Here is a 24562-nt window from a genome sequence, read left to right as displayed (position 1 = left end):
TAACATAGCTCTGCTCCCAGGGAAGTCATGGTTGATGAAAGAGACTTAGTTGTCCATTGCTTAATGAAATACCCAGGAATAAGTATTTTATAAAGAAAAAAGGTTTCCTTTAACTCACAGTTTTGGAGGCAGAAAGTCCCAACAGCGTGGTGCTGTCTCTGCAGGGGCCTTCCTAATGGCATCACACCATGGTGGATACATCATGGCAGGGGTGCGTGTGAGAGGGGGAGATCTCTGGCAAGACAGGAAGCCAGAGACACTAGGGAGGGGACAGCCTTGCTCTTTTATAGCAGCCCTCCATGAGAGCTAACCAGAGTCCCATGAGAATTACCTTAATCTCTTCTAATGAACTAATGACTTCCCACTAGTCCCCTCCTCTTAAAGGTCCCACTACCTCTTAACATTGCCACCCTGGAACCAAGCTTCCAACACGTGAACCCTTGGGGACACACCAAATCCAAACCATAGCAGAGACAAACAAGTAGATAGTGGCAGCCCAACCCATGCAAGCCCTCAGAGTTAACAACCCCAGCAGCCCCAGGCAGGCAGATTGAAGCTGAGCCAGAAGACAGACGTGTTGCCACTCATCACAGTGGTACCTTAGACCTGGCTCAGGGGGCACAGCTCACCAACACTCACAAACTACAGCAGAATTACAAACCGGGTGGTTTCCACCCTAGAACAAGTGGGCCTGCAAGCCCCTGGTGGCTGTGCACTGTGATCGCTTGTAGGGATATACAGGGATATGCTGCAGTGTGGAAGGAGGATGGCTCTGAGGCTGAAACCTATCTTCCCCACTTGCTATGTGTGTGGCCTTGGGCAAGTTCATTACCTTCTCTGAATCACAGTGGGCTCCTCTGCAGAAGAGGCAAGGATTGCAAATAATGAGATCGTTGTGTGCAAATAAGTAGGGTATCTACAGCAACAATGACCTGTGCACACTAGATGCATAGTAAATTTTAGCTCCCCCTCCCTCCTATATCAGCAGGAAGCAGCCAGTATAGAAATAAGTGACACTCCCAGAAAGAGTAGTATGTTATGAAGGGTATCAGGGAGAGGTGGCCTGGAATGCATATGGAGGAAATGGCACGTCAGGGAGCCCCCTGGCTTTTGAAGAGGGAGAGGAGCGCTAACATCGCTGGCTAATGTCCCCTTAGAGCAGAAACAGGGACATCAGCACGGGAGAGTGTTGTTCCTGGGAGTCACCCGCTGTTTCTTTTCCTCTCAGAGTATCTTGGATAGTAATAATTTGCTCACATGCCCGTCTCATCGATTGAACTAAAGCTTTGTGACCGTTTGTTGCAAAACAGTCACCAGGACGCTTTTAGGAATCCTCTTTCCTGGTTCCCCACCTTTAGAATGAGCCTGGGATGGGGCCTAGGAATCAGCACTAGGAAGCATTTCAGGGGTTCTGCACAGGTTCTGAGGATCACACTCTGGGAAGACCACACTGGAGTGAGGACCTCTGAAGACCTGGGGCTGTTTCCTATTCACCCTGAATTTCCAGTACCTGATATAATGGGCACTGATCCAGTCTGATTGAATTAACAAGTGCATGATGATTCTCCAAGTAGGTTGTCCTGTTGAGAAGAGGATAGTGTTATTAAATAATCGGCTTCCTGATTTCTAAGTCTTTTGTGAGTTTGAAGAAAATCTCCTAGAGCTTGCGTGTTCCTGAATGACCTGGCAGAACAGCGAACAAACCCCACTCTGTGAGTGAGACTGAGCGGTCACAGGGACCCGTGGTTACAAAGATGGCTGCTGCTGAGGACCAAGGCGGAGTACATGCTAGTGGGGTGTTGCTCCCCAGTAGCAGCAGTCCTATCCTGACTCCTCTCTGTCAGTTCTGAGTTGGCTGATGAGAAATTGGGGAGCAGCTCTCTGTCTTCTGCATTTGTTTTGTTTTCTGTGCTGGCCTTTTTGTGGTGGAAAAATTGGAAAAGCAACAATCCTTGTAAATTTGCTTGAATAAAGTTCACCTGAATTTAACATATCATTAAAAACACTTACCTCTTTTTTTTTTTTGGGGGGGGGGTCAGGCAGTTAGACAGTGAGAGAGAGAGACAAAGAGAAATGTCTTCCTTCTGTTGGTTCACCCCCCGAATGGCTGCCACAGCCGGTGCGCTGCGCCAATCTGAAGCCAGGAGCCAGGTGCTTCTTCCTGGTCTCCCATGCGGGTGCAGGGCCCAAGGACTTGGGCCACCTTCCACTGCCTTCCTGGGCCACAGCAGAGAGCAGGAGTGGAAGAGGAACAACCGAGACAGAATCTGGCGCCCCGACTGGGACTAGAACCCAGTATACCGGCGCCACAGGCGGAGGATTAGCCTAGTGAGCCATGGTGCTGGCCTAAAAACACTTACCTCTTGAGTTGGTATCTTATAAATAGGTATCACCTATTCTAAATAGAACAGATTTGTCCAACTAAGCTTTTATCAGTGCCTCTGTGCTTTAGACATTGCCTCTCTGTCGTTTGCTGACTTTTGACCATCTGCTTGTCTAGTTGCACCCCGTGACCTGAGGCCAATGTTGCCTACTAAGTTTGCGGGAGCAAATCAACTTTCCTGCAGGCAGAACAGCAGCAGCTTATTCTCAGGTTTGCTGATTGAGTTTTGGACCACTCAGCTCTGTTACATTTTGCATTTTATAGTGTTCCACTTAAAGGGGGGAGGGGTGGAGACAGTACCACATTCACATGTTAGATTATAGCTCAAGTTGTTCATACTATGTGGTTGAAACCACTTCTCAGGTAACAGAATGGCCCCTACAAAACATATATTTTCATTGTCCCCAGAAAACATTAAACACTTATCTAGCTGGAGATAGGACTCTGTACTTGCTTTCAATTAATCAATGGTTAATTCCATAGGCCCATAGGGTGGGGCTAAGTGCACCTGTACAGTGTGCCTCTGCTGTTAGGGCCCTGGGGCTGAGTCAGGCCAGCAGGTGTTCAATTACCCCTTGACAGCAAAACATCTTAAAATACAGTTTAACACAAGCAGGTGGGAATTTTTTGATTACAACAAAAACTACCAATTTCCCCACTGGCAGTCCCCTGAAGGGTGGAATGTGCCCCCTTTCACCTGATCCACATCATCATCTTAGGTCTCTGGGAATTTTTGACATTTCACAGTTTACTTTATTTTTAAAATATTGCTTTCTGAAAATAGAAGCGTACGCTGCCTTTTCCTGAAGCACTTCCCTTTTGTAGTTACATGTAGATCTCTCAGACCTGCACATGTGAAAAGGAGGCTGGGGCTCGGGCAGACAGCAGATCCCCACCCCGCTGGGCCAGTTCTTCACCCACGAGTCATGGGCGACAGGAAGGGGCCACAAACCAATGAGGCCTCATGGGGCCTAGAGGTTGGTTTGAAGGACAGTTTGTTTCTGGATGGCACTCTCCCAGGGCTACCTTAAATTGTCCCTTTAACCAGTGCCAGGCCTACCTGTGCTTCTAATCATGCCTACCCTCCTGACCTCGGGTGATAGTACTTTGGTAGTGCCTGGGGGACATTCTTGCCTTGCTGTGGCATGAGGACCGTGTCACTGCCATGTCTGGGACCTCTACGGTGCAGCCATAGGCTCAGTGGTCTGTGTCCTATCTGGGGTGGGGGTGGGGCTGTCACGTACCTCGTACATGAGTTGCTTGTGCTCATGGGGGCTGTAAGTTATCTGGCAGGGCAGTTCTACCAGGAGAGAATACATGAGGTTCTCGATCATGGTCCCTCTGACATAGGGAAAAATAAAAACGGGGAAGGAGCCTGAGAACACTGGATCCTGCGCTGAATGCTGTGGCGGTTACAGAGAAAGGAAAGACAATGTCTATGCACTCAAGATGGTAGAGTGGGCAGAGTCAGCCCATACAGAGACAGCAACCCGGGACTGCACGCGCAGTACCAGAGGAGAGACGCGGGCAGGCTCCAGCCGAGTGGGGAGCTGCCTCCTAAACCTAAGCCCCGTGCTTGTGAAGGGTTGACCTAATCAGAGCGCGTTCAGGGTTGTGCCATCAGCGGCTCATGCTTCCTGGTGCTCTCTGAAATCGGAGGCTGGCGTGACGGTCAGCCGGGAGTTTCGTGTACTGCCAGCCTAATTAATGGCGTGGCCACAGTGTGCCCTGGCAGCACGAGGGTGGACAACAGGAGTGTAGCTCGTCCATTCCATGGGAATGGAGGAGAGGGGAGCAGGAGGCAGACCGCCTTTGCCTGGAGAAGCTGAACGAAGCTTGATAGTGGAGCCAGCAGTGTGTTTTGAATGAAGGGTGGGATGGAGTGGCTGCGGAGGAGGGCTGAGTCCCCTGACATGGGTACAGGGGCCCTACAGGCCCAGGAGAACAGTACTGTGATGAGCCTGGCTCACAGGGGCAGTAGTAGGGAGAGTGTTAAAGAGGACTTTGAGGGGCCGGCGCTGTGATGCAGTGGGCTAAGCCTCCATCTGCAGCACTGGAATCCCAAATGGGCACTGGTTCAAGTCCTAGCTACTCCTCTTCTGATCCAGCTCTCTGCTATGTCTGGAAAGCAGTGGAAGATGGCCCAAGTTCTTGGGCCCCTGTGCCCATGTGGGAGACCTGGAAGAAGCTCCTGGCTCTTGGCTTTGGATTGGCTCAGCTCTGGCCGTTGTGGCTATTTGGCAGTGAACCAGTGGTTGGAAGTGGTTGGAAGATTCTCCCTCTCTCTCTCTCTCTCCCCCCCTCCCTCCCTCCCTTCCCTCTGTAACTCTATCTCTCAAATAAAAAAATAAAATCTTAAAAAAAGAAAAAAGAGGACCTTGTACCCTGGACTGGAATCAGTTCAAGGAGCAGTGCCCTGTTCACTCCATATCACCAGCAGTGACAGTGCCCACCCATTACATGGTGGGTACCAAAGACATACTTGCTAAATGAATATATTCACCAACTCCACGGAGACAGCCAGCCTCCATCCTGCAGGTGAGATGGCATTTGGCTGCAGATTCTCTGTGGGCTTTTCTGCTTTCTGCTGGCCACACCAAAATGTATCTCTGCGGGGTCTCATTTCATTTGCCAAACCAGCCAATCTGAGAAGTCAAGCCCAGAATGAAAAACGGAAGCTCAGTGTGACATCGCCTCCAGGTGCTTCTGGCTGTGTTAGTGTGAGGCAGGTCAGTGGTTGGTGCAGGTGGGCCCATCGGGTGTGAGGCAGTTAAGGTCTTCCGCAGCATGTCTGAGGATCTACCTCTGTTTCTGGGTAAGGCAGGCCCTGGCTGGCTTAAAATAACCCCGGGCAGTGGAGATCCGTAAGGCGTTGTGTGGACTCGCCTGGAGAATTCCCAATTCCCAAAGCCCTGTGAACACTGGCTTTTCTGTGCCTTGGCTTTCCTCCTCTTCGATTTCCATGGAGCTCTCTGCCTCAGCTGTCACTGTCACATATCCTGGCTAAGTCCCTGGAGAAAAGTGACCCTGGACACAGTGGCAGCCTCTCGTCACTGCCCGTGGAATAACTTCACATCAAACCTGTGCTTTCCAAGTTATGCTTTTTCTGCCCTGGGGGTTCTCTTTTTCATGCCTTTTCTTTTTCAGCCAAGCTAACTCAGTGGGTAGTTTTGCATTGTTTTGCTTTCTGGTTAAGGCCATCTGTGGTTGCCTGAGTACAATATCAACCGAGTTACTGCCTGCACAGAGAGCGTACCCTGGTCACTGCTACCCAGAGGCACACTTCTCTGTCCTTGGATAATCAAGAACTAACTGTGTTTCCCTGGAAATGTTTCCACTGATGCTGGCCTGCAGTGTCTTCACAAGTCTAGAAGAAAGCCTTGACTTACTTGAGACTTTTTAAGAGAGGATCCGGCTACTTAGCACCTCCACGCTAAAGGAAGCAGCCGGAATTGTCTTGGTTTCATAGCGGTCAGGAGTCCTGTGAGGTTAAGGTTCATACTTGGCAGCAGCGTGCTCTGCTTGTGGAGTTCAGCACACACGGAACCTCTCCCCTTGGGCTGCAAAGCTGCACTGATCATGTATCTCCGCCGGGCTTGTCACCTGCTTCTTGATGAACAGAACTATTAATACTCTCTCACTTGATCTGGACAACCTTGGAGGGCTGGAGTCCTGATGTCCTTTTGCTTCTGCCCTGCCCTTCCTGGCTACGATTTAAAAGCAGAAGCATTGACTGGTCTGCCTTGGTAGTTTATGTTCAGTCCTCTGGTCCTGGGTGGATGAATCTCCTCGGGTGTCCCCTAGACTGGATGGTAAGCTCTCACTCTCGGTTGTTGCGATATCTCAGGGAACTGTGAACAGTAAGACAGGTTGGGTAAGGGGGTTCTTACCAGCTGTGTGGGGAGGCGGTGGCAGAGCCCCTCATGGCCACCCGTGCCTTTTTCATCTAGTCGGAGCAGCAGCTGAGTGGGTATAACCACATCCACCTGAGTTCGCCTGCCTGCTCTGCCTCTCATCGCTGAGGGACCCGGGATGACTCACTCTGTCTCAGTTGACTCCCCTTTGGAGTTGGGGCAAGAATAGAATTTGCCTGCAGAGCTGTGGTGAGGAAAAACGAGAAAATGTTGAAAAGGTCCATGGGCAATGCCAGGCGTATCACGGCTCTTCATCAAAGAGTTTGGAATCAGCTGTTGGCTTTTGTGATGACACCATCAGTGTTCTGAGCTGACTATATACAGTTTGTAGAATAGAGGGGTTCGGTTGTCATTTAAAAAAATAACCATTTTACTGAAATGGAGCTTTTATTTTATATTTTATTTTTTCAAGAGCAACAGAGATATAACTGACAGAGATCTTCCATTGCTGGTTCACTCTCAAAATGACCGTAGTTTCTGGGGCTGGGCCAGGCTGGAGCCAGGTACTCAATCCAGGTCTCCCATGTGGGCGGCAGGAACCAAGTTTGAGCCACCACCCCTGCCTCCCGGGGTCTGCCTGGCTAGGAAGCTGGAATTGGGAGGCAGAGTTGGGAATTGAACCCAGGCACTCTGATGTGGGATGCAAGCATCCAAGTGGCATCTTTTTTTTTTTTTTTTTTTTTGACAGACAAAGTGGACAGTGAGAGAGAGAGACAGAGAGAAAGGTCTTCCTTTGCCGTTGGTTCACCCTCCAATGGCCGCCGTGGCCAGTGCGCTGCGGCCGGCACACTGCGCTGATCCGATGGCAGGAGCAAGGTACTTATCCTGGTCTCCCATGGGGTGCAGGGCCCAAGCACTTGGGCCATCCTCCACTGCACTCCCGGGCCACAGCAGAGAGCTGGCCCGGAAGAGGGGCAACCGGGACAGAATCCGGTGCCCCAACCGGGACTAGAACCCGGTGTGCCGGCGCCACAAGGCGGAGGATTAGCCTAGTGAGCCGCGGCGCCAGCCCCAAGTGGCATCTTAATTGCTAGACTGCACGCCCCTTGCTGCAGTGGAGGTTTTAAAACCAGAGAATACGTCTGCTGAATTCTTGCCTACACAACCATATTAGAAGTGACCTTGGAAGAAAAGAGAGAAAGAGGAGAGGGGGAGGGAGAAGAATGGGAAATAGCATTATATTCTTAGGATTGTATCAGGGAACTACATTGAATTTGTTCTCTTTGTATTAATACCACATTAATATAAAAATTGATGAGAGTTATGGTAGTAATATCAGCATTTACTGTGACCCTGAAAATCTAATGTATTAATAAATTTCTTTAGTTAATTAAAAAGGAAATACCCTCCCATTCTCCTCCCCCTTCCCCCCCAAAAAAAGCAGCCTCAAAGTAGGTACTGTCCTCACCCCATGATTCTCCAAGTGGTTGCAGCTTGGTGGCTGGGCCCGAGGAGTCCACTGAAAATGCAGCTGTGGTTTCTTCCCAGGGTCCATGCTGGCTTTGTGAGTGCCACAGGCCCCGGCTGAGAGGTGCAGGAGCTCTGCCAGGTGGGGGCTGCCTGGCATCAACATTTGCAGGTCCCACGGTATTTGTCTTTTCTTTTTGCTCCTTTAAAAGAAACCGCTGCTGAGATTTCTGATCAGCAACAGGATAAAAAAGATTCCCCCATGCCCTCTAACAAGGGGTTTGTGGAACAGCTGGAAAATGAATGGGGAAGGTGTTTTTTTAAATCATAATTTGCAGATTTGGCGAGTTGTCAGCAGCAGGGGACAGGAGCTATGAGTCGGCGCTGCTGGATGCGTCTGGCAGCAGAACAGGTCTCAGTGGAGGTAGCCGGCACTGCCAGTCACCACCCACACCCACACCCCACCCTCTGTAGGATGTAGGTTAAAAGCTCCATCTCCCAGTTTTCCTTGCACCAGACAGGGCCACGTGGTGAGGCCATGGTTAAGTAATAGAGCTTGCATTTGGGACTCCTGGGAAGGGTGCTTGAAAGAGACTGTCTTGGGGGTGCTCATCTGCCTGTGCAGCATCCCTTCTGCCTCTGGACGCTAGCCCAGCTTGGCAGCCTGCAAGCCATCTTGAATTGTGAGGCGACTCAGGACAGAAGGATATGCTGGAATGGTGCAGCAGGAAGACAGAGCCTGGGCTTTCAAATTCTTGTACTTAAACTTTCTATCTTGAGCTGATTATAGATTCCCCAAATAGTTGTGAGAGACAGTCCAGGGGTGCCCGTGCACCCTCTGCCCCGTGTGCCGCACAGTGATGTCTTGGAAAAGATCCCAGCACAGGATCCCTCATGTTGTACTCCATCATCATCATCGCAGCTGTGTCCCTCCTGCCCTTTGCACCCTCCTTAGCTGCTGGAAGCCAGTGGTCTGTTAGGGCCTGGCCCTGAATGGAGGCAGAGCATCGTCCCAGCCCTGGACTACCTACTGTGGAATGAACTTTTAAAATGATTTCTGTTTGTTTTTAATTTATTTATTTGAGAGAGAAACAGAGAGTGAGTGAGTACCCCCATCTGCTGGTTCTCTCTGCAAATGCCTGCAGTGGCCCTCAGGACTGGGGGCTGAAACTGGGAGCCATAAACTCAAGCCAGGTCTCCCATCTGTGTGGCAGGAACCCAATTGCTTGAGCCATCACTACTGCCTCCCAGAGTGAACATGAGCAGGAAGCTGGAGTCAGGAGCTAGGAATCAAACCTAGGTGGCATCTTAACTACTAGGCCAATCGCGCACCCTGGATGAACTTGGAGAGACAGAACTATCTCTGTCAATTAAGCACTATTAGCAATATTATTTTCTAAATACCATACAGCTAAACCTAGTCCTTCACTGAAGTAGCAAAGATTCAGAGAAAGAGGCTGAAGAATCTTTGTTAGGTTAGGGGACAATAAAGACTTGTGAAGGTGGTTTAAAAGCAGCAAGGAGTCTCAGCCTAATCAAGAGAGGACGGGGGGGGGGATGCCGCTTTCATGTGTTTCCCTTCCTCAGGGCAGTGACCATGGGACCATGGCCTTGATGGGACACTTTTGAATGTTTGAGTGTTAGCTATATTTTATCCTCAAATATTATTTCTGCTACAGATATTCCCAAGGATATATTGGATTCTTTAAAAAGATTGATTTTTATTTGAAAGGCAAAGTGACAGAGAGAGAGAGACAGAGAGACATCTTCTATCTGTTGAAAATCTGGAGCCAGGGACTCCATCCGGGTCTCCCACATGGGTAGCAGGGACCCAAGTACTTAGGCCATCATCTGCCAGCTTCCCAGGCGTATTAGCAGGAAGCTGAGTTGGAAGCAGAGTAGCTGGAACTTGAACCAGTGCCCAATATGGGATGCAAGCATCCCAATCAGTGGCTTAACCCTCTGTACCTGCCACAATGATACGGTAGCCTAAGGTTCACATTTATGATTTCTAGAAGTCACAGCACTTCTTTGGGGGATTTCAGTTCTGACTCTGAGAAAGAGTTTAGTGGGGAAAGTGCAGTGTGATGTTCACAAATGTCCTAGAGACGTGGATGGAATGTGTGAGGGCTGTGAGGGCTAGTGGAGGCTCCCGGACCTGTCTTAGGTGGCCACCCATGCTGTGTTTTGCTTTCCAGGAGCTGGAGTCAGAGAGGACGTGTTTCTCATTTGGAGGGAGATGGAGGAAGCCTGCAGCACGCTGGCCCAGATCCAGAGGCTGGTGGCCGAGTCTCCCAAGTCCAACATGACCACGTTAGACTGCGGTTTGTACTGTTGCTACCAGTTGGGAATGGGGAGTCGTTTCCATGATCCTAACCAAAGGGTGTGCGTTAGGGCAGGTGTGCGGAGCTGCTGAGAGCTCCTAGAGCTGTTCTGGGTGTGTGTGTATGTGTGTGTTCATGTGTGCGTGCGCTGCACATGCATGTGTGGACTGTCAAAGAGGAATGAGAGCTGGGCGGTAGCCAACATGACAAGCACAAAATTTTCTGGAACTGTTGCAATAGGGGAAAGAGACCTCAGTAGACAACTGAACTCAATTCTGAATGCAGCAGGGACAGGTGAGGATTTAAGGCCAAGGAACAGGGAGCGGGGGTTTTGGATGGGAAATTTCTAAGAGGAGACAACAGGGGTAAAGGGAGATTTTGGCTAAACCTGTATGACAGGACTCTTGCTGAGGTTGGGCCACGGTGATAGGATGGTGAGTGGGGATGGAAGCCTAGGGAAGTTTAGCCCGATCATGATGGCTAAACTGACTCAGCAGGATTTTTGCTAAAACTGGGCAATGCAGAGATGTACATAAAAGTCCAAAGGTTGAGGCCTAGTGTGGAAGAGGACGCAGGGGAGCCTGACTAAAGTTTGGTTAAGGGGAGACTTTGTCGGTACACCTGGGCTTGGCCTTGGCCTGCAGCCTCAATCCTATCTACACTGCCTGCAGCAGGAAGTCACCTGACTCACCTTCCTCAGCTGACAGGAAGGCTGGATGTGTTCTCTCTCGTCCTGACTTAAGGCCATCACGCTTCTTTGAGCAGGATCTGCAGCCTCCCTGCAGAAGAGGGGTCGCAGGCTGGGGAGGAGTGTGGAGTGCCTGCCTGGAAGGGAGAGGGTGATAGGGGAACGGTTTACATTATTACTATGAAAAAGGAATGACCACACTCCAGTTGCATCTCCCAGTCTCTAGAGCTTTTTAGTGTGACTTGGAAAAGCCCCTTGCAATTCTGGAGGTCAGAAATCTGATTTGCTGTCCCTAAATGGTGATGACAACGATGCTGACAGCCGTCTAGAGAGCACTTGCTATAGTCAGGCTGAGGACTAGGCTTGTGCTGAGCCCATAACTATTATCCCTGTTTGGCAGGTGAGACACCCGAGGCAGGGAGAGATTAAGTAGTCAGCCTGAAGACATGCAGCTGGAAAGCGTGGAGGCTGATTTTGAACTCCAGTGCCAAAGAGAAGCTTTCCTGACTGCATTGTCAAAAGACGTTGGAAGTGAAGCTACATTCATCTTTTTTTTCGGTCAAATTTACTAGTTTTTATTTATTTGGAAGGTAGAATAAGAGAGAGAGCGGTACCTTCTATCTGCTGGTTTCCTCCCCCAAATGCTTTCAACAGCCAGACCAAGGCAGGCTGAAGCCAGAAGCTGGGCTATCAATCCTGGCCTCCTAGTAGGTGGCAGGGACTTTAGTACTTGGGTCATCATCCACAGCCTCCCACATACATTAGCAGAAAACTGGATTCAAAACGGAGGTGCGACTCTATCCCAGGCACTGCAGAATGGGCTGTGGGCATCCCAAGTGGTAGCTTAACCCAGTGCACCACAACACCTTCTCTTACATCCACCTTAACATTACTTTCCCAGTTACTAATTAGCACTTACGCTATCATAACCAAAAGGAAGCTCCCCTCTCCCCTTGTTTGAGGTGTTCAGGCCCCACAGGCACAGCACAGAAGTGAGCTCATTACATTATTATTAGTGGATGGATGACATTGAGAAGTATTTTTCCCCACGTTTTTCTTGACAATCAAAATATTTTTTTAAAAAAATTTTTTTTTTTTGACAGGCAGAGTGGACAGTGAGAGAGAGAAACAGAGAGAAAGGTCTTCCTTTGCCGTTGGTTCACCCTCCAATGGCCGCCGCGGCGGGCGCGCTGCGGCCGGCGCACCGCGCTGATCCGATGGCAGGAGCCAGGAGCCAGGTGCTTTTCCTGGTCTCCCATGGGGTGCAGGGCCCAAGCACCTGGGCCATCCTCCACTGCACTCCCTGGCCACAGCAGAGAGCTGGCCTGGAAGAAGGGCAACCGGGACAGAATCCGGCGCCCCGACCGGGACTAGAACCCGGTGTGCCGGTGCCGCAGGCGGAGGATTAGCCTAGTGAGCCGCGGCGCCGGCCCCAAAATATTTTTTATAAAAAAGGGGATGAGTTTTGGAATGAGAAAGGCCTAGTTATAAATCCCAACTCCATCAGTAGCTTAACCTCTCTCAGTCTTTGTTTATTCTTCCGAAAAATTACTATAATCATCTTGAAAGATTATCGTAATGATTAAATAATGTGTGCTTTGCACCAAGCAGGTGCTTGAGCAATGTCAGCTCACTCTTTCCCTTTCACAGGGGAGTTTGTACGCTGATTCTCCTGTGTAAATTCTTGAGCTAGCAAAGGGTTTTCTTCTGGAAGTTACTGTCCGGCATACCTGTACTGACAATAGTTAACAATAAACACAGGAACCTTACATGTCAGGTACTGTTCTGGGGTCTCCACAAGTGTTAACATCGAACCCTTACCGCAGCCCCATGAGACAGGTGCTGCTGCTGCTATTATCTTCAATTTGAATTAAGCAATTTCCCCTAGGGCACACAGCTAGTAGGTGATGAAACCTGGATTCGAAATCTATTCCATCCATAAGAATGCTGATGTCTGCCTCCCACTGCCAGACATTCTAATTGAAACCTTGTGGGAAGACATTGGGACTTTGGAAAGCTCCCCAGGTGATCCTAACGTGCAGTACGGTTTGGACCAACACGTCCAGGGTGTGGCTCCTCTTGGTACTGCCCAAATTGCAGAGGTGTCTGTTGGAGGCTAAGAGCAAGGAGGCCGGCTGGCTGCGGATGGAGATGTGGTTAAGTAGAGAAGTGGGCCGGGGACCTGTGCAGAGGCAGGGAGAGGTTTAGGCATGAGTGAGCATTCCCTCTGTGACTTGATACACTCCTGGGGACCAGTCCCCTGAGGTTTCCTAAGGAGGTGCCTACACTGGCTGGACTGGAGGAGCCACTCTAGAGACATCTCACTCAAAGACTCAGGTGCTCCCCTGTCATCCCAGGAGAGTGAAAATAAAGCAGTGGGCCCAGGCTAAAGCAAACCTCTATTCCAGGCAAAGAGGACGGTGAGCCTGCTGCTGCACTGTTTGTTTGGGGAGTGCCACGGACTGAACGATGACTTCCCAAACTCCGACATTGAAGCCCCCATGCGACTGTATTTGGAGACAGGACCTTTAGGAGAGTAATTAGGGTTGAATGAGGTCCTAAAGGTGGTAGGGCCCTGATCAGATATGGCTGGCCTCTAAGACACCAGAGAGCTGTCTCTCTACATAGGCACGAGCCAGGCGGGAGGCCTCACCAGAACCCACTGCTGCCGGCACCTACGCCTTGGACCTCCAGCTTCCAAAGCTACGGAAGTAGATTTCTGTTAAGTTGTCCAGCTTTTGGGATTTTGTTTTGGCAGCCCAAGCAGACCATACAGGGAGTTTTCATATTTGGTGTAGGCTTAACAGGAGGTTTTAGAAGTTATTTGTAAAGGACACAGAAGAGCTATAGGCTTCTGAAATTAGACAATGATCTATGATTGTCCATTTGTTTCAATCTAACACACACCTAAAACACCAAGTAACTCCAAGCAGAAAGTTTTTGTTCTTAAGATTTATTTTTAAAATTTTTTTTAAAGATTTTATTTATTTGAAAGAGTTATGGAGAGAGGAGGAGACAGAGAGAGGTCTTCCATCCACTGGTTCACTCCCCAAATGGCCACAATGACTGGAGCTGCGCCGATCCGAAGCCAGGAGCCAAGAGGTTCCGCTGGGTCTCCCACATGAGTGCAAGAACCCAAGGACTTGGGCCACCTTCTACTGCTATCCCAGGCCATAGCAGAGAGCTGGGTTGGAAGAGGAGCAGCCGGGACTTGAACCGGCACCCATATGGGATGCCGGTGCTTCAGGCCAGGGCGTTAACCTGCTGTGCCACAGCGCTGGCCCCCAGATTTATTTATTTTTTTGAAAATCAGAGTACAGAGGGAGTGGAAAAGAGAGAGAGGTCTTCCATCTGCTGTTTCACTCCCCAGATGGCCGCAACAGTTGGAGTTGAGCCGATCCAAAGCCAGGAGTCAGGAGCTGCTTACAGGTCTCCCACATGGATGCAGAGGCCCAAGCACTTGGGCCATCTTTCACTGCTTTTCCCAGGCCATTATCAGGGAGCTGAACTTGAAGTGGAGCAGCCAGGACATGAAAAGGCTCCCGAACAGAAAACTTTTTAAAAAATACTTAGAATGTACTATTTGGATTTTTCAAAAAATTGGTTAGGACCCTTCCTCCTATAGGAGGAAGCTTTTGTAAACTTGGTTTGGCTCCACTGGCTTTATATAGGGTGTCTGGCCCGCTTGACTTCCTGCCTACAGGCCACTGTTATTGAGGCAAAGTCTGTGTCAGTCCAGGACTCTGTGTCTGCTTCCTGGGAAGATAGCAGCCGTTCCCCCAGGTTGGCTTCTCAAAGCCTACAGGCTACAGGCGATATGGTAGCCAGCTGGAGAGAGTAAGGGGGAGACCAGAGACAGGTGGGCTGCTGTTCCACAGGGAGCCTTCAGGTGAATTACACAAAGGCTGCCCTCTTTGGGGATATTGGCCCCCACTTGGGCTGGGCACGATGGTTCAGGGATTAGCAGGTCCATTTAACCCTAGGGCCAGGAGGGCAGTTTCTGTCAGAGGCGACTCACCAGCCCGATGCCTGGGATGGGAAGATGATAAGACCAGGCCTTCTGGTCACTGGTAATTTTGGCCTCTTTTAATTACTGTGAGCAGGACCTAAGTATTTCCTGGGTGAGGGGGCGGGCAGGGGCTAGAACTGACCAAAATATATGAAATGATTTTTTTAAAGACTTTATTTGAAAGGCAAAATGAAAGAGAGAAAGGGAGAAAAAGAGAAAGATCTTCCAAATGGTTCATTCTCCAAATGGCTGTAATAGCCAGGGCTGGACCAGGACTGGACCAGGAACCCAGAACTCCACCCAGGTCTCCCACATGGGTGGCGGGGGCCCCAGCACTTTGGTCGTCTACTCTTGTTTTCCTACGTGCTTTAGCGGGGAAGCTAGAATGGAAGTGGAGCAGCCAGGACGCAAACCAGCACTCCAGTATGGGATGCCGTCATCATAATCAGTAGCTGTGTCACAAGGGCCAGCCCCCAAACAGTGGCTTTTAATACATTGAACACCAAGCAGTGCAGGCCACTGACCCCCAAGATACAAGGCAAAAACAAGGGAAACTCTAGATTTTCCCAGCTTATTGCTTTTAGACAGTTCCAGGCCCTGGTGCACAGAAGAACGCAGGCTTGCTAAGCTTGAGAGACAAAGCTCTGGAGATAGCAAAGCAGCTAGAATTCACAGGACAGAGAACCAGAGGGAACTGTACAGAGAACTCCAGAAGTCTGCAGAAGGCCCCCCTGGAGCTACTTGATTAATGATCAGCTCAAGCATGTGAAAAAAATGACCTGAGGCTGGGGAAAGAGCCATGAGAAACAATTAGAAGGAAGGAGCTTGGAATTCACACAGCTCCAAGAAAACACCTGTTCTCACCAGCCTGAAAACTTTGATTTATAGGGCCCTGGATGAGTTACTTGGAAAGCTCTTATCTCAGGGAATGATTAGTCTTAAACTAAACACAGCTCTGGACACTCCTAAGAAATCATGAAAGCAAGACACGAAAAGAACACGCTATTCCTAGGTAACAAGTACATCTCAGAACAAAGGTCGAGAAAATTTATAAGACTACAGAAACATCTAATTTCCAACGAGGGGAAGTTCATAATGACTGGCATCCAAAGATTACCTGACGTGAAAAGAAGCAGGAAAATGTCTGCTGTGGCCCGGGAGTGCAGTGGAGGATGGCCCAAGTGTTTGGGCCCTGCACCTTCGTGGGAGACCAGGAAGAAGCTCCTGGCTCCTGGCTTTGGATTGGCGCAGCTCCGGCTGTTGTGGCCATTTGGGGAGTGAACCAAAGGAAGGAAGACCTCTCTCTCTCCGTCTCTCCCTCTCTCTGTCTGTAACTCTACCTCTCAAATAAATAAATAAATAAAATCTTTAAAAAAAGGCAGAAAAATGTGACTCTCAATAAGGACAAAAACCAATCAAAACTGAGAACGGACACTGACATTAGAATTGGCAGAACAGCATTCAGAGTTACTGTTCCTAGATACCCGATATTCAAAAAGTTAAGACGAACAGGGAAGATGTTTTTAAAAGACCTGTCTTGAACTTTTAGAGAAGAAAACTTTCAGAGAAGAAAAATATCCGCCCTCTTCGTGGCGGAACGACACAGGACCCTGCGCTGTTCTTTTGTCTGCTCGGCCCTTCCCGGGTTTGCTGCTGGTTCTTCCCAGGTTGGCTACCGACCCTTCCACCTCCGTGGAAGGGCGGTTCCCCCTGCCACTTTCCCCACTTCCACGGGGGAGCTGCACACCGCCGGCCGGCTCTCTCGGGGGCTGCTCAGATGTTCCTCAGGTGTTCCCCTTAGATGTTCCTGGTGCATGTTGTCTCTCTCCTCCTTTATAGTCCTCTTCCACCAATCCCAACTCTGCTACCCACACGCCGAGTACGCTGCTCTCCTCCAATCAGGAGCAGGATCAGCTCCTGCAGGTCGTCACTCAAGTTGGCGAGAGGCAGCTGCGCAGAAGCTGTTTACTCCTCTCCCAGCGCCATATTGTGGGAGAGCAGATGCATAGAATAAGTCTTAATTCCAGAAACTTAGTCTAGTCCGAGTTGCTCCCCACAGCTGCCCAGGACACCAGCATTCTGTATGAGTTATGGTTTGAGTCCCAGCTGCTCCACTTCTGCTCCAGCTCCCTGCTAATGCACCTGGGAAAGCAGCAGCAGAAGGCCCTGCGATGTGGAAGGCACACATGCAGTTTCAGGCTCCTGGCCCAGGCCTGACCATTGTGGCCATCTAGGAGAGTGAAGGATGGAAGATCTCTCTCTCTCTCTCTCTCCTGTTCTCTTTCTGTAACTCTGCCTTTCAAGTAAATAGAGAATTCTTAAAAGAAGAAAGCAATGTTAAAAAATTTCCAAATTTGATGAAAACTCCAAGCCCAGAGATCTAAAATGTTCAATGAATGCTGAGCACATGACAATAAGGAAAGCTACACCAAAAAATATCTAAATTGATTTGCTTAAAAGCAATAATACATAGGAAACCTTAAAAGTAACCAGAGAAAAACTTCCATGTATAAAAGAACAAAGATAAGGATGACAGCAGATTTCTCATTCAAATAAAAAGACAGTGGAGCACCATTTTTCTTATCTTTCAGTACCTTAAGCATAAATCCTAGCATTCTATATTCAGAAAAAAAAATTTAAGGCAGAATAGACATTTTGAGATATACAAAAGCTGAAAAGAATTGCTCATTAACACATCTGAGAATACTTCAAAAAGTTTGTGGGAAAATAGAATTAAAGAGAAATTTATTTTGGTGCAAAAAATGTTTAAGTTCATGCATGCCTTTTCTGTAAATAAGCATTTCCGTGAACTTTTCGAAGACCTCTATCATTACACGTGAAGGGATACAATATTACTTACAGTCAGACCAAGATAGTTGAAGATGTGTGCTATAAACCTAAAGTAACCACTAAAATCACAGAACAAGAGATAAAATCGAATTAAAACCCTCCACAAGCTGTCAGAAAAAAGCACAGGGAAAGAACAAAGAACAATGGAAGGCAAATAGCAAGAGGGTAAACGCAAACCTATCATACTATGTCAAAACTTGCTAGTCTGGGTGGGTGTATGGCGCAGCAGGTTGGATGCAGCTCGTGATGGCCCGTGTCTTATCAGAGAGCTTGGGTCTTCAGAGCCTGCTGTACTTCTGATTCCAGCTTCCCGATAACGCACACCCTGGGAAGCAGGAGGTGGCGGCTCAAATGCTTGGCTCCCTGCTACCCACAAGGAAGACCCAGATGCAGTGGCGGGCTCCCGGCCTCAGCCTGGTCCGACCCTGGCTGTTGCAGGCATTTGAGGAATGAACCAGAGGATGGAAGATCTATCTCTCTGCCTTTCAAATAAAATGAAAATAAATTTTAAACATTCAAAATTTTTAATTAAAAAATACCATCAGTTAGTGCATCTTAAAGGTGTTGTGTGTTAACTATACCTTAAGGCAGCTGTTGATGGGCGAGAAGGATCTGAGATGTTTAGAGCCATCTGTGCTAGTGTGTGCTGAAGATACACGGTACAAAGGAGATGGAGGCATGACTCAAACAAGGAGGTGCTTCTCTCAGAACATGTTCATTTGTTGAATGTTAGAAAAACTTTACCCCCCCCCCCTTTTTTTAAAATGATGATTCGGCTAAAGACTCTTCAGGAACTCCTCATGTGGAATAACCTTCACAGTCATTTTGTGACTCACTAGACATAATTGGCCTAATCGTGTGGAGTCATGCTTTAATCACAAACAGAGACAGACCCAGAGATTGCCATCTGAGACTCCAGATTTGACTCGATACTTGGCTGCTTGAAAACATCAAACTCAATGTCAAAAGACGAGGAAGTGGCTGGAGGCTCATTCGCACTCTGCAGGCACTTCCAGCCAGTGGCTCGGCAGGAGGCTGGGGCACATGTTTTTTGAACAAATGGAGAGGGGGGTAATGTTCATTTTTCTTGGCATTGTATTAAATAACCAGCAAGATTTCCCCATAGCCCTGAGTGGTGGTGATTCATGCAGACATGGTGTTAGAAAGATATTAAACCTGGCTCTGCCCACTCCTGCTGCGTGGCCCTAAACAAGATGTGTATTAACTGTGCCTTAGTTTCTTTATTTGCAAAATGTTGGTGATAATGATAATACCTGCGCTGCAGGGCTGTTGTAAAAATTAAAGAAAAATATCTGTATAATAGCTAGAACAATGTTAGCATATAATTAGAATGTAATGCTATCTTAAGAAAAAAACCCCTTATTCTTTTTTTAAAGATGTATTTATTTATTTGAAAGTCAGTTATACAGAGAGAGATGAGAGGCAGAGAAAGAGAGAGAGAGAGAGAGAGAGAGAGAGAGTCCATCCAATGGTTCACTACCCAATTGGCTGCAACAGCCAGAGCTGAGCTGATCCGAAGCCAGGAGCTAGGAGCTTCTTCCGGGTCTCCTGCGTGGGTGCAGGAGCCCAAGGACTTGGGCCATCTTCTGCTGCTTTCCCAGGCCATAGCAGAGAGCTGGATTGGAAGTGGAACAGCCGAGTCTCAAACCGGCGCCCATATGGGATGCTGGCGCTTCAGGCCACAGCACCGGCCCCAACCCCTTATTCTTTTCATTAGCTTATGTGGTGCTATGCTAGATGGTAGGCATAGTGGTGAATAAAACACACAAAATGGGTCCTTGCAAAGCAGGACCTATAAACGCCTTTTCTTCCCCAGTGAAGGTGTACAGTCAGATGAACATAAAAGAATAATTACAACTGGGGTATTATGATAAAGTTCAAGTGGGAGAGCCTGAGCTGTTCCCTAGGGTGAAGAGTGCTTCCTTGAGGACATGCCTTTGTAGCTGGTGTCTGAGGGGGTGAGGAGGTAAGCTAACAATGTGAAGGGATGGGTGTGGGGGAGGAGAGCATGCCAGGTAGATGAGTAGCATATGCAAAGGCCCTGGGACAGGAAAGAGCATGACGCTTGAGAGGAACTAGAAAGATAACTGTGGTTGAAGCTCTCAGTTCACTAATGAGTCTGGGTAGGTAGGCAGGGACTGGCTCTAGAAAGCAATGGTAGAGATTTGGGCCCTAAATTTCATACCAATGGTCAGCCATTTAGAGGATTTTATGCAGGGTAATAAGATTGGATTTGCATTTACCAAAAATCACTTTGACCACTAAGTGGAAAACAATTTGGAGATGAAGAAGCAAACATGGATGAGGGGAGAGAGTAAGACATTAGTACAGATGACTGGTAGTGGCATCTTAGTCTAGGCTGTTAGCATAAGAAGGAGCTAAGTAGACAGATAGCAGGCAATGTTGAGTTGTTGAATTTGCAAGGCTTGAGAGTGAGGGAGATACGGGTGTCAAAAGTAAGATCCTAGAAAGATCTGGTGCCAGCCATCAAGCTAAGAAAATGCTGGGGGAGAACCAGGTTTTTGGGGAAAGATGATGAACTTTGTTGAACCTGTTTATCCTGGAACATCCGTGAGAGATCCACTACAGGAGGCGATTGATGATACAGGTCTGGGATTCAGATAGCTGTGAGGAACACACTGTTGGGGTGAGGTGAACGCTGTTTGGCATAAGGATAAATATGGACACATCAAGTGGGGACACTGAGTTTCTGAATCTTTGACCCCACGTTCTCTGGATTCTGATACCCAGAGAAGGATGTATCATCAGAATTTTCTGTGCCTCACCAATGGTAGATGGCCAGCTAGTACGCCACATGAAGACTATGTTACCAACATGGTGACTTATGGTTTGAGATCAGGACAAACCAGATTTACAGAGAACTTGACCTTGTTTACCTTCTCAAGAGTGTCTTCCCCTTTAGCTCAAATGGGACTGTGGAATAAGATTTGGGCATGGCTGGCGCCACAGCTCAATAGGCTAATCCTCTGTCTGCGGCACCAGCACCCCAGGTTCTAGTCCCGGTTGGGGTGCCGGATTCTGTCCTGGTTGCTCCTCTTCCTGTCCAGCTCTCTGCTGTGGCCCGGGAGTGCAGTGGAGGATGGCCCAGGTCCTTGGGCTCTGCACTCGCATGGGAGACCAGGAGGAAGCACCTGGCTCCTGGCTTTGGATCAGCGTGGTGCGCCAGCTGCAGTGCACCAGCAGCAGTGGCCATTGGGGGGTGAACCAATGGCAAGGAAGACCTTTCTCTCTGTCTCTCTCTCTCTCTCACTGTCCACTCTGCCTGTCAAAAAAATTATTTATTTATTTATTTGAAAGTCAGAGTTACAGAGAAGCAGAGGAGAGAGAGAAAGACAGAGACAGAGACAGAGAGAGAGGGAGAGAGATAGAGAGGTCTTCCATCCGCTGGTTCACTCCCCAGTTGGCTGTAACAGCCAGAGCTACCCTGATCCGAAGCCAGGAGCCAGGAGCTTCTTCCAGGTCTCCCATGTGGGTGCAGGGGCCCAAGGATTTGGGCCATCTTCTACTGCTTTCCCAGGCCATAGCAGAGAGCTGGATTGGAAGTGGAGCCATTGGGATGTGAACTGGCACACATATGGGATACCGGCACCATAGGCAGCGGCTTTACCTGCTACGCCACAGCTTCAGCCCCATCAAATGTATACTGACAAGGTTGATTGGTAAGCAGCAAGTGAAAGTGCTAGGAAGGACCAAGACTACATTGACTCAAGCATGCATTTTTCTCATGAATAGTGGGCTCCGTATTTTCCAGACAAAAATCATACAGAGCAAAGCACCTGCATTGGAGTAGCAAATAGTGCTTCCACAACTCAGAATTAAGGTTCAAAAACTTCTCTGAAAGTGTGGGAGAAGAATTGTTCCATTGGAATTATTTTCTAGATATGATGCATTTAATTTAGGATAAATTTTGAAAAGCAATACAATGTATGATGAAATGTTGAAGTTGAAATCAAGTTGTTAAAAGCAATTATAGGGCCGGCGCCGCGGCTCACTAGGCTAATCCTCCGCCTAGCGGCGCCGGCACACCGGGTTCTAGTCCCGGTTGGGGCGCCGGATTCTGTCCCGGTTGCCCCTCTTCCAGGCCAGCCCTCTGCTGTGGCCAGGGAGTGCAGTGGAGGATGGCCCAGGTGCTTGGGCCCTGCACCCCATGGGAGACCAGGAAAAGCACCTGGCTCCTGGCTCCTGCCATCGGATCAGCGCGGTGCGCCGGCCGCAGCGCGCTGGCCGCGGCGGCCATTGGAGGGTGAACCAACGGCAAAAGGAAGACCTTTCTCTCTGTCTCTCTCTCTCTCACTATCCACTCTGCCTGTCAAAAAAAAAAAAAAAAAAAAAAAAAAAAAAAAAAAGCAATTATAGGATGAGCATTTGGCATAGCAGTTAAGCTTCTGCTTGAGATCCATGCACCTCATGCCAGAGTGCCTGGGCTTTGTTGTCTTTTCCAGCTTCCTGCTAGTGCACACCCTGGGGCAGCAGGTGATGGCTCGAGTTGTTGGGTCCCTGTCATGTCGGAGATCCAGATTGAGTTCCCAGCTTCTGGCTTTGGCCTGGCTTAGCCCTGGCTGTTGCAGATATTTGGGGAGTGAACCAGCGAATGGAAGATCTCTCAGCCTATCCTGTGTGTGTGCGTGTGTGTCTGCTTTTCAAATAAAGTTTTTAATTCAAAAAAAATTGTGGAAAAGCACAACAAATCCATTAAGTAATTATATGCAGTATAATTGTACCCTTTAATTAGGAAAAGACTAAAATTACATAGGTCATAATGGCCAAGTTAAGGCCCCATAAAAATTCTCTTCCCCCATAGAAGCAATGCAGACATTGTCAGAATCAACTTTTTTAGAACCCTGGAAATTAACCAAAAGTATGCAGCAATATGGAGAGTGTTTGCTGAAGAAAATTGACTGCATCTCAATGAGAAAAGTGAGTGGATGGCATTTTAACTTGGCCCACTCACATTTCACCTCTCCAGCTCCTCACTAGCCTTGCACACCAGTAGCCTGCAGTCACAGTGGAGAGCCTAGCAGTCACTGGAGGGGCTGGGAAGGGGCTGAAGTTCCTTCAAAGCCCTGTTCCCAGAGGATTCTCATAATGCAGCTCGTTTGCTGGGTCTCAGGAAGACTCCACCTGCAAGGCCATCTTTATTTGACCGGACTCCAAGTCTGCCTGTGTGGAAAGAGTTTCCCTGGGGATAAGTGTCAAAAACAATAAGTAATTGACTAACTTTGTGGCTGTCTGAGGTTGTGGAAAACAGCCAGGACAAACCATAGGGTAACTGCAAAGCTGCTCCCATTGACTTACTTTTCTTGACTAGTTTTGCTGGCTCTAATCTCCTATAGAAAGCTTAACAGTAGCAAGAGCAGACTTCCTTGTCTTGTTCTTGATATCGTGGAAAGAACCTTGTCTTTCACCGTAAGAATAATGTTACCTATAGGGCATTTTAAAAAATATTTTTTATTTATTTATTTGAGAGGTAGAGTTACAGACAGTGAGAGGGAGATACAGAGAGAAAGGTCTTCTGTCCGCTGGCTCACTCCCCAAATGGCTGCAATGTCCGGAGCTGTGCCGATCCAAAGCCAGGAGCCAGGAGCTTCTTCCGGGTCTTCCACATGGGTACAGGGTCCCAAGGACTTGGGCCATCCTTTACTGCTTTCCCAGGCCATAGCAGAGAGCTGGATGGGAAGAGGAGCAGCCAAGACTAGAACCTGACGCCCATATGGGATGCCGGTGCGGCAGGCGGAGGATTAACCTACTGCGCCACAGCACCGGCCCCACCTATAAGGCATTTTAAAAAAATTATTTGAGAGGCAGAGAGACAGAGTTAAAGACGGATAGATAGAGCACTCCCATCCACTGGTTCCAACCACAAATCCCTGCAAAGAAGAGGTCTGGGCCAGGCCAGAACTGGGAGCTAGGAACTCAGTCCAGGTCCCCTGTGTGGGTGGCAAAGACCTAACTACTGAGCCTGTGCCCCTAGAGTCTGCATTGGCAGGGAGCTGGAACTGGAAGCTAGAGCTGAAAGCTAGAGCTGAGAATCAAACCCAGGCACTCTGATACAGGGCATGGACATCTTAACCAGCATCTTCATCTCTAGGCTAAGCACCTGCCCCACAGATGCTTTTTTTTTTTTTGGACAGGCAGAGTTATACAGTGAGAGAGAGAGAGAGAGAGAGAGAGACAGAGAGAAAGGTCTTCCTTCCGTTGGTTCATCCCCCAAATGGCAGCCACGGCCGGCGTGCTGCGCCGATCCAAAGCCAGGAGCCAGGTGCTTCCTCCTGGTCTCCCATGTGGGTACAGGGCCCAAGGACCTGGGCCATCCTCCACTGCATTCCCGGGCCACAGCAGACAGCTGGATTGGAAGAGGAGCAACCAGGACAGAATCCGGCTCCCCAACCGGGACTAGAACCCGGGGTGCTGGCGCCGCAGGCGGAGGATTAGCCTAGTGAGCCGCAGCGCCGGCCCCAGATGCCTTTTAACAGGTAAAGGAGGTTCCTTTGTATTCCCAATTTGTGAGTATTTTCATCATGATTGGCTGCTGAATTTTGTCAAGTGATTTTTCTGCATCCATTGAGATGATTATGTCACATCTGTCCTTCATTTTATTAATATAGTATATGACACTTTTTGTATGTTGAACCAACCTTGCAGTCCTAGGATAAATTTCACTTGACCAAGTTTTTTTTTTTTTTTCTATATATACAGAAGATCAGTTTAGTATACATTAAGTAAAGATTTCAACAGTTTGCACCCCCATAGAAACACAAAGTGAAATATACTGTTTGAGTACTCGTTATAGCATTAAATCTCAATGTACAGCACATTAAGGACAGAGATCCTACATGAGGACTAAGTGCACAGTGACTCCTGTTGTTGACTTTACAAATTGACACTCCTGTTTATGGCCTCAGTAATCTCCCTATGCACCAGTCATGAGTTTCCAAGGCTATGGAA

At 48.6% G+C, this 24562-nt stretch overlaps 1 protein-coding gene across 5 annotated transcripts in view; it reads left to right on the top strand.

Moving 5' to 3' along the window:
- Window positions 1-24562, top strand: part of VWA3B (von Willebrand factor A domain containing 3B) — a 275082-nt gene that overhangs the window by 71035 nt on the left and 179485 nt on the right. For all 5 annotated transcript variants that reach the window (XR_007915479.2, XR_007915488.2, XM_051835635.2 and 2 more), the window contains exon 8: window positions 9903-10028. Coding sequence is in view for 3 of the 5 variants with exons in the window: in XM_051835635.2 (XP_051691595.2) it covers window positions 9903-10028 (126 nt within the window). In the remaining 2 variants the exon portion in view is untranslated. The remainder of the gene's footprint in view (window positions 1-9902; window positions 10029-24562) is intronic.

This window comes from Oryctolagus cuniculus, chromosome 2 (genome assembly GCF_964237555.1).
Source record: "Oryctolagus cuniculus chromosome 2, mOryCun1.1, whole genome shotgun sequence".
NCBI lineage: Eukaryota > Metazoa > Chordata > Mammalia > Lagomorpha > Leporidae > Oryctolagus > Oryctolagus cuniculus.
Note: the sequence above shows the minus strand (reverse complement) of the source record. Positions and strands in the feature narration are given on the sequence as shown.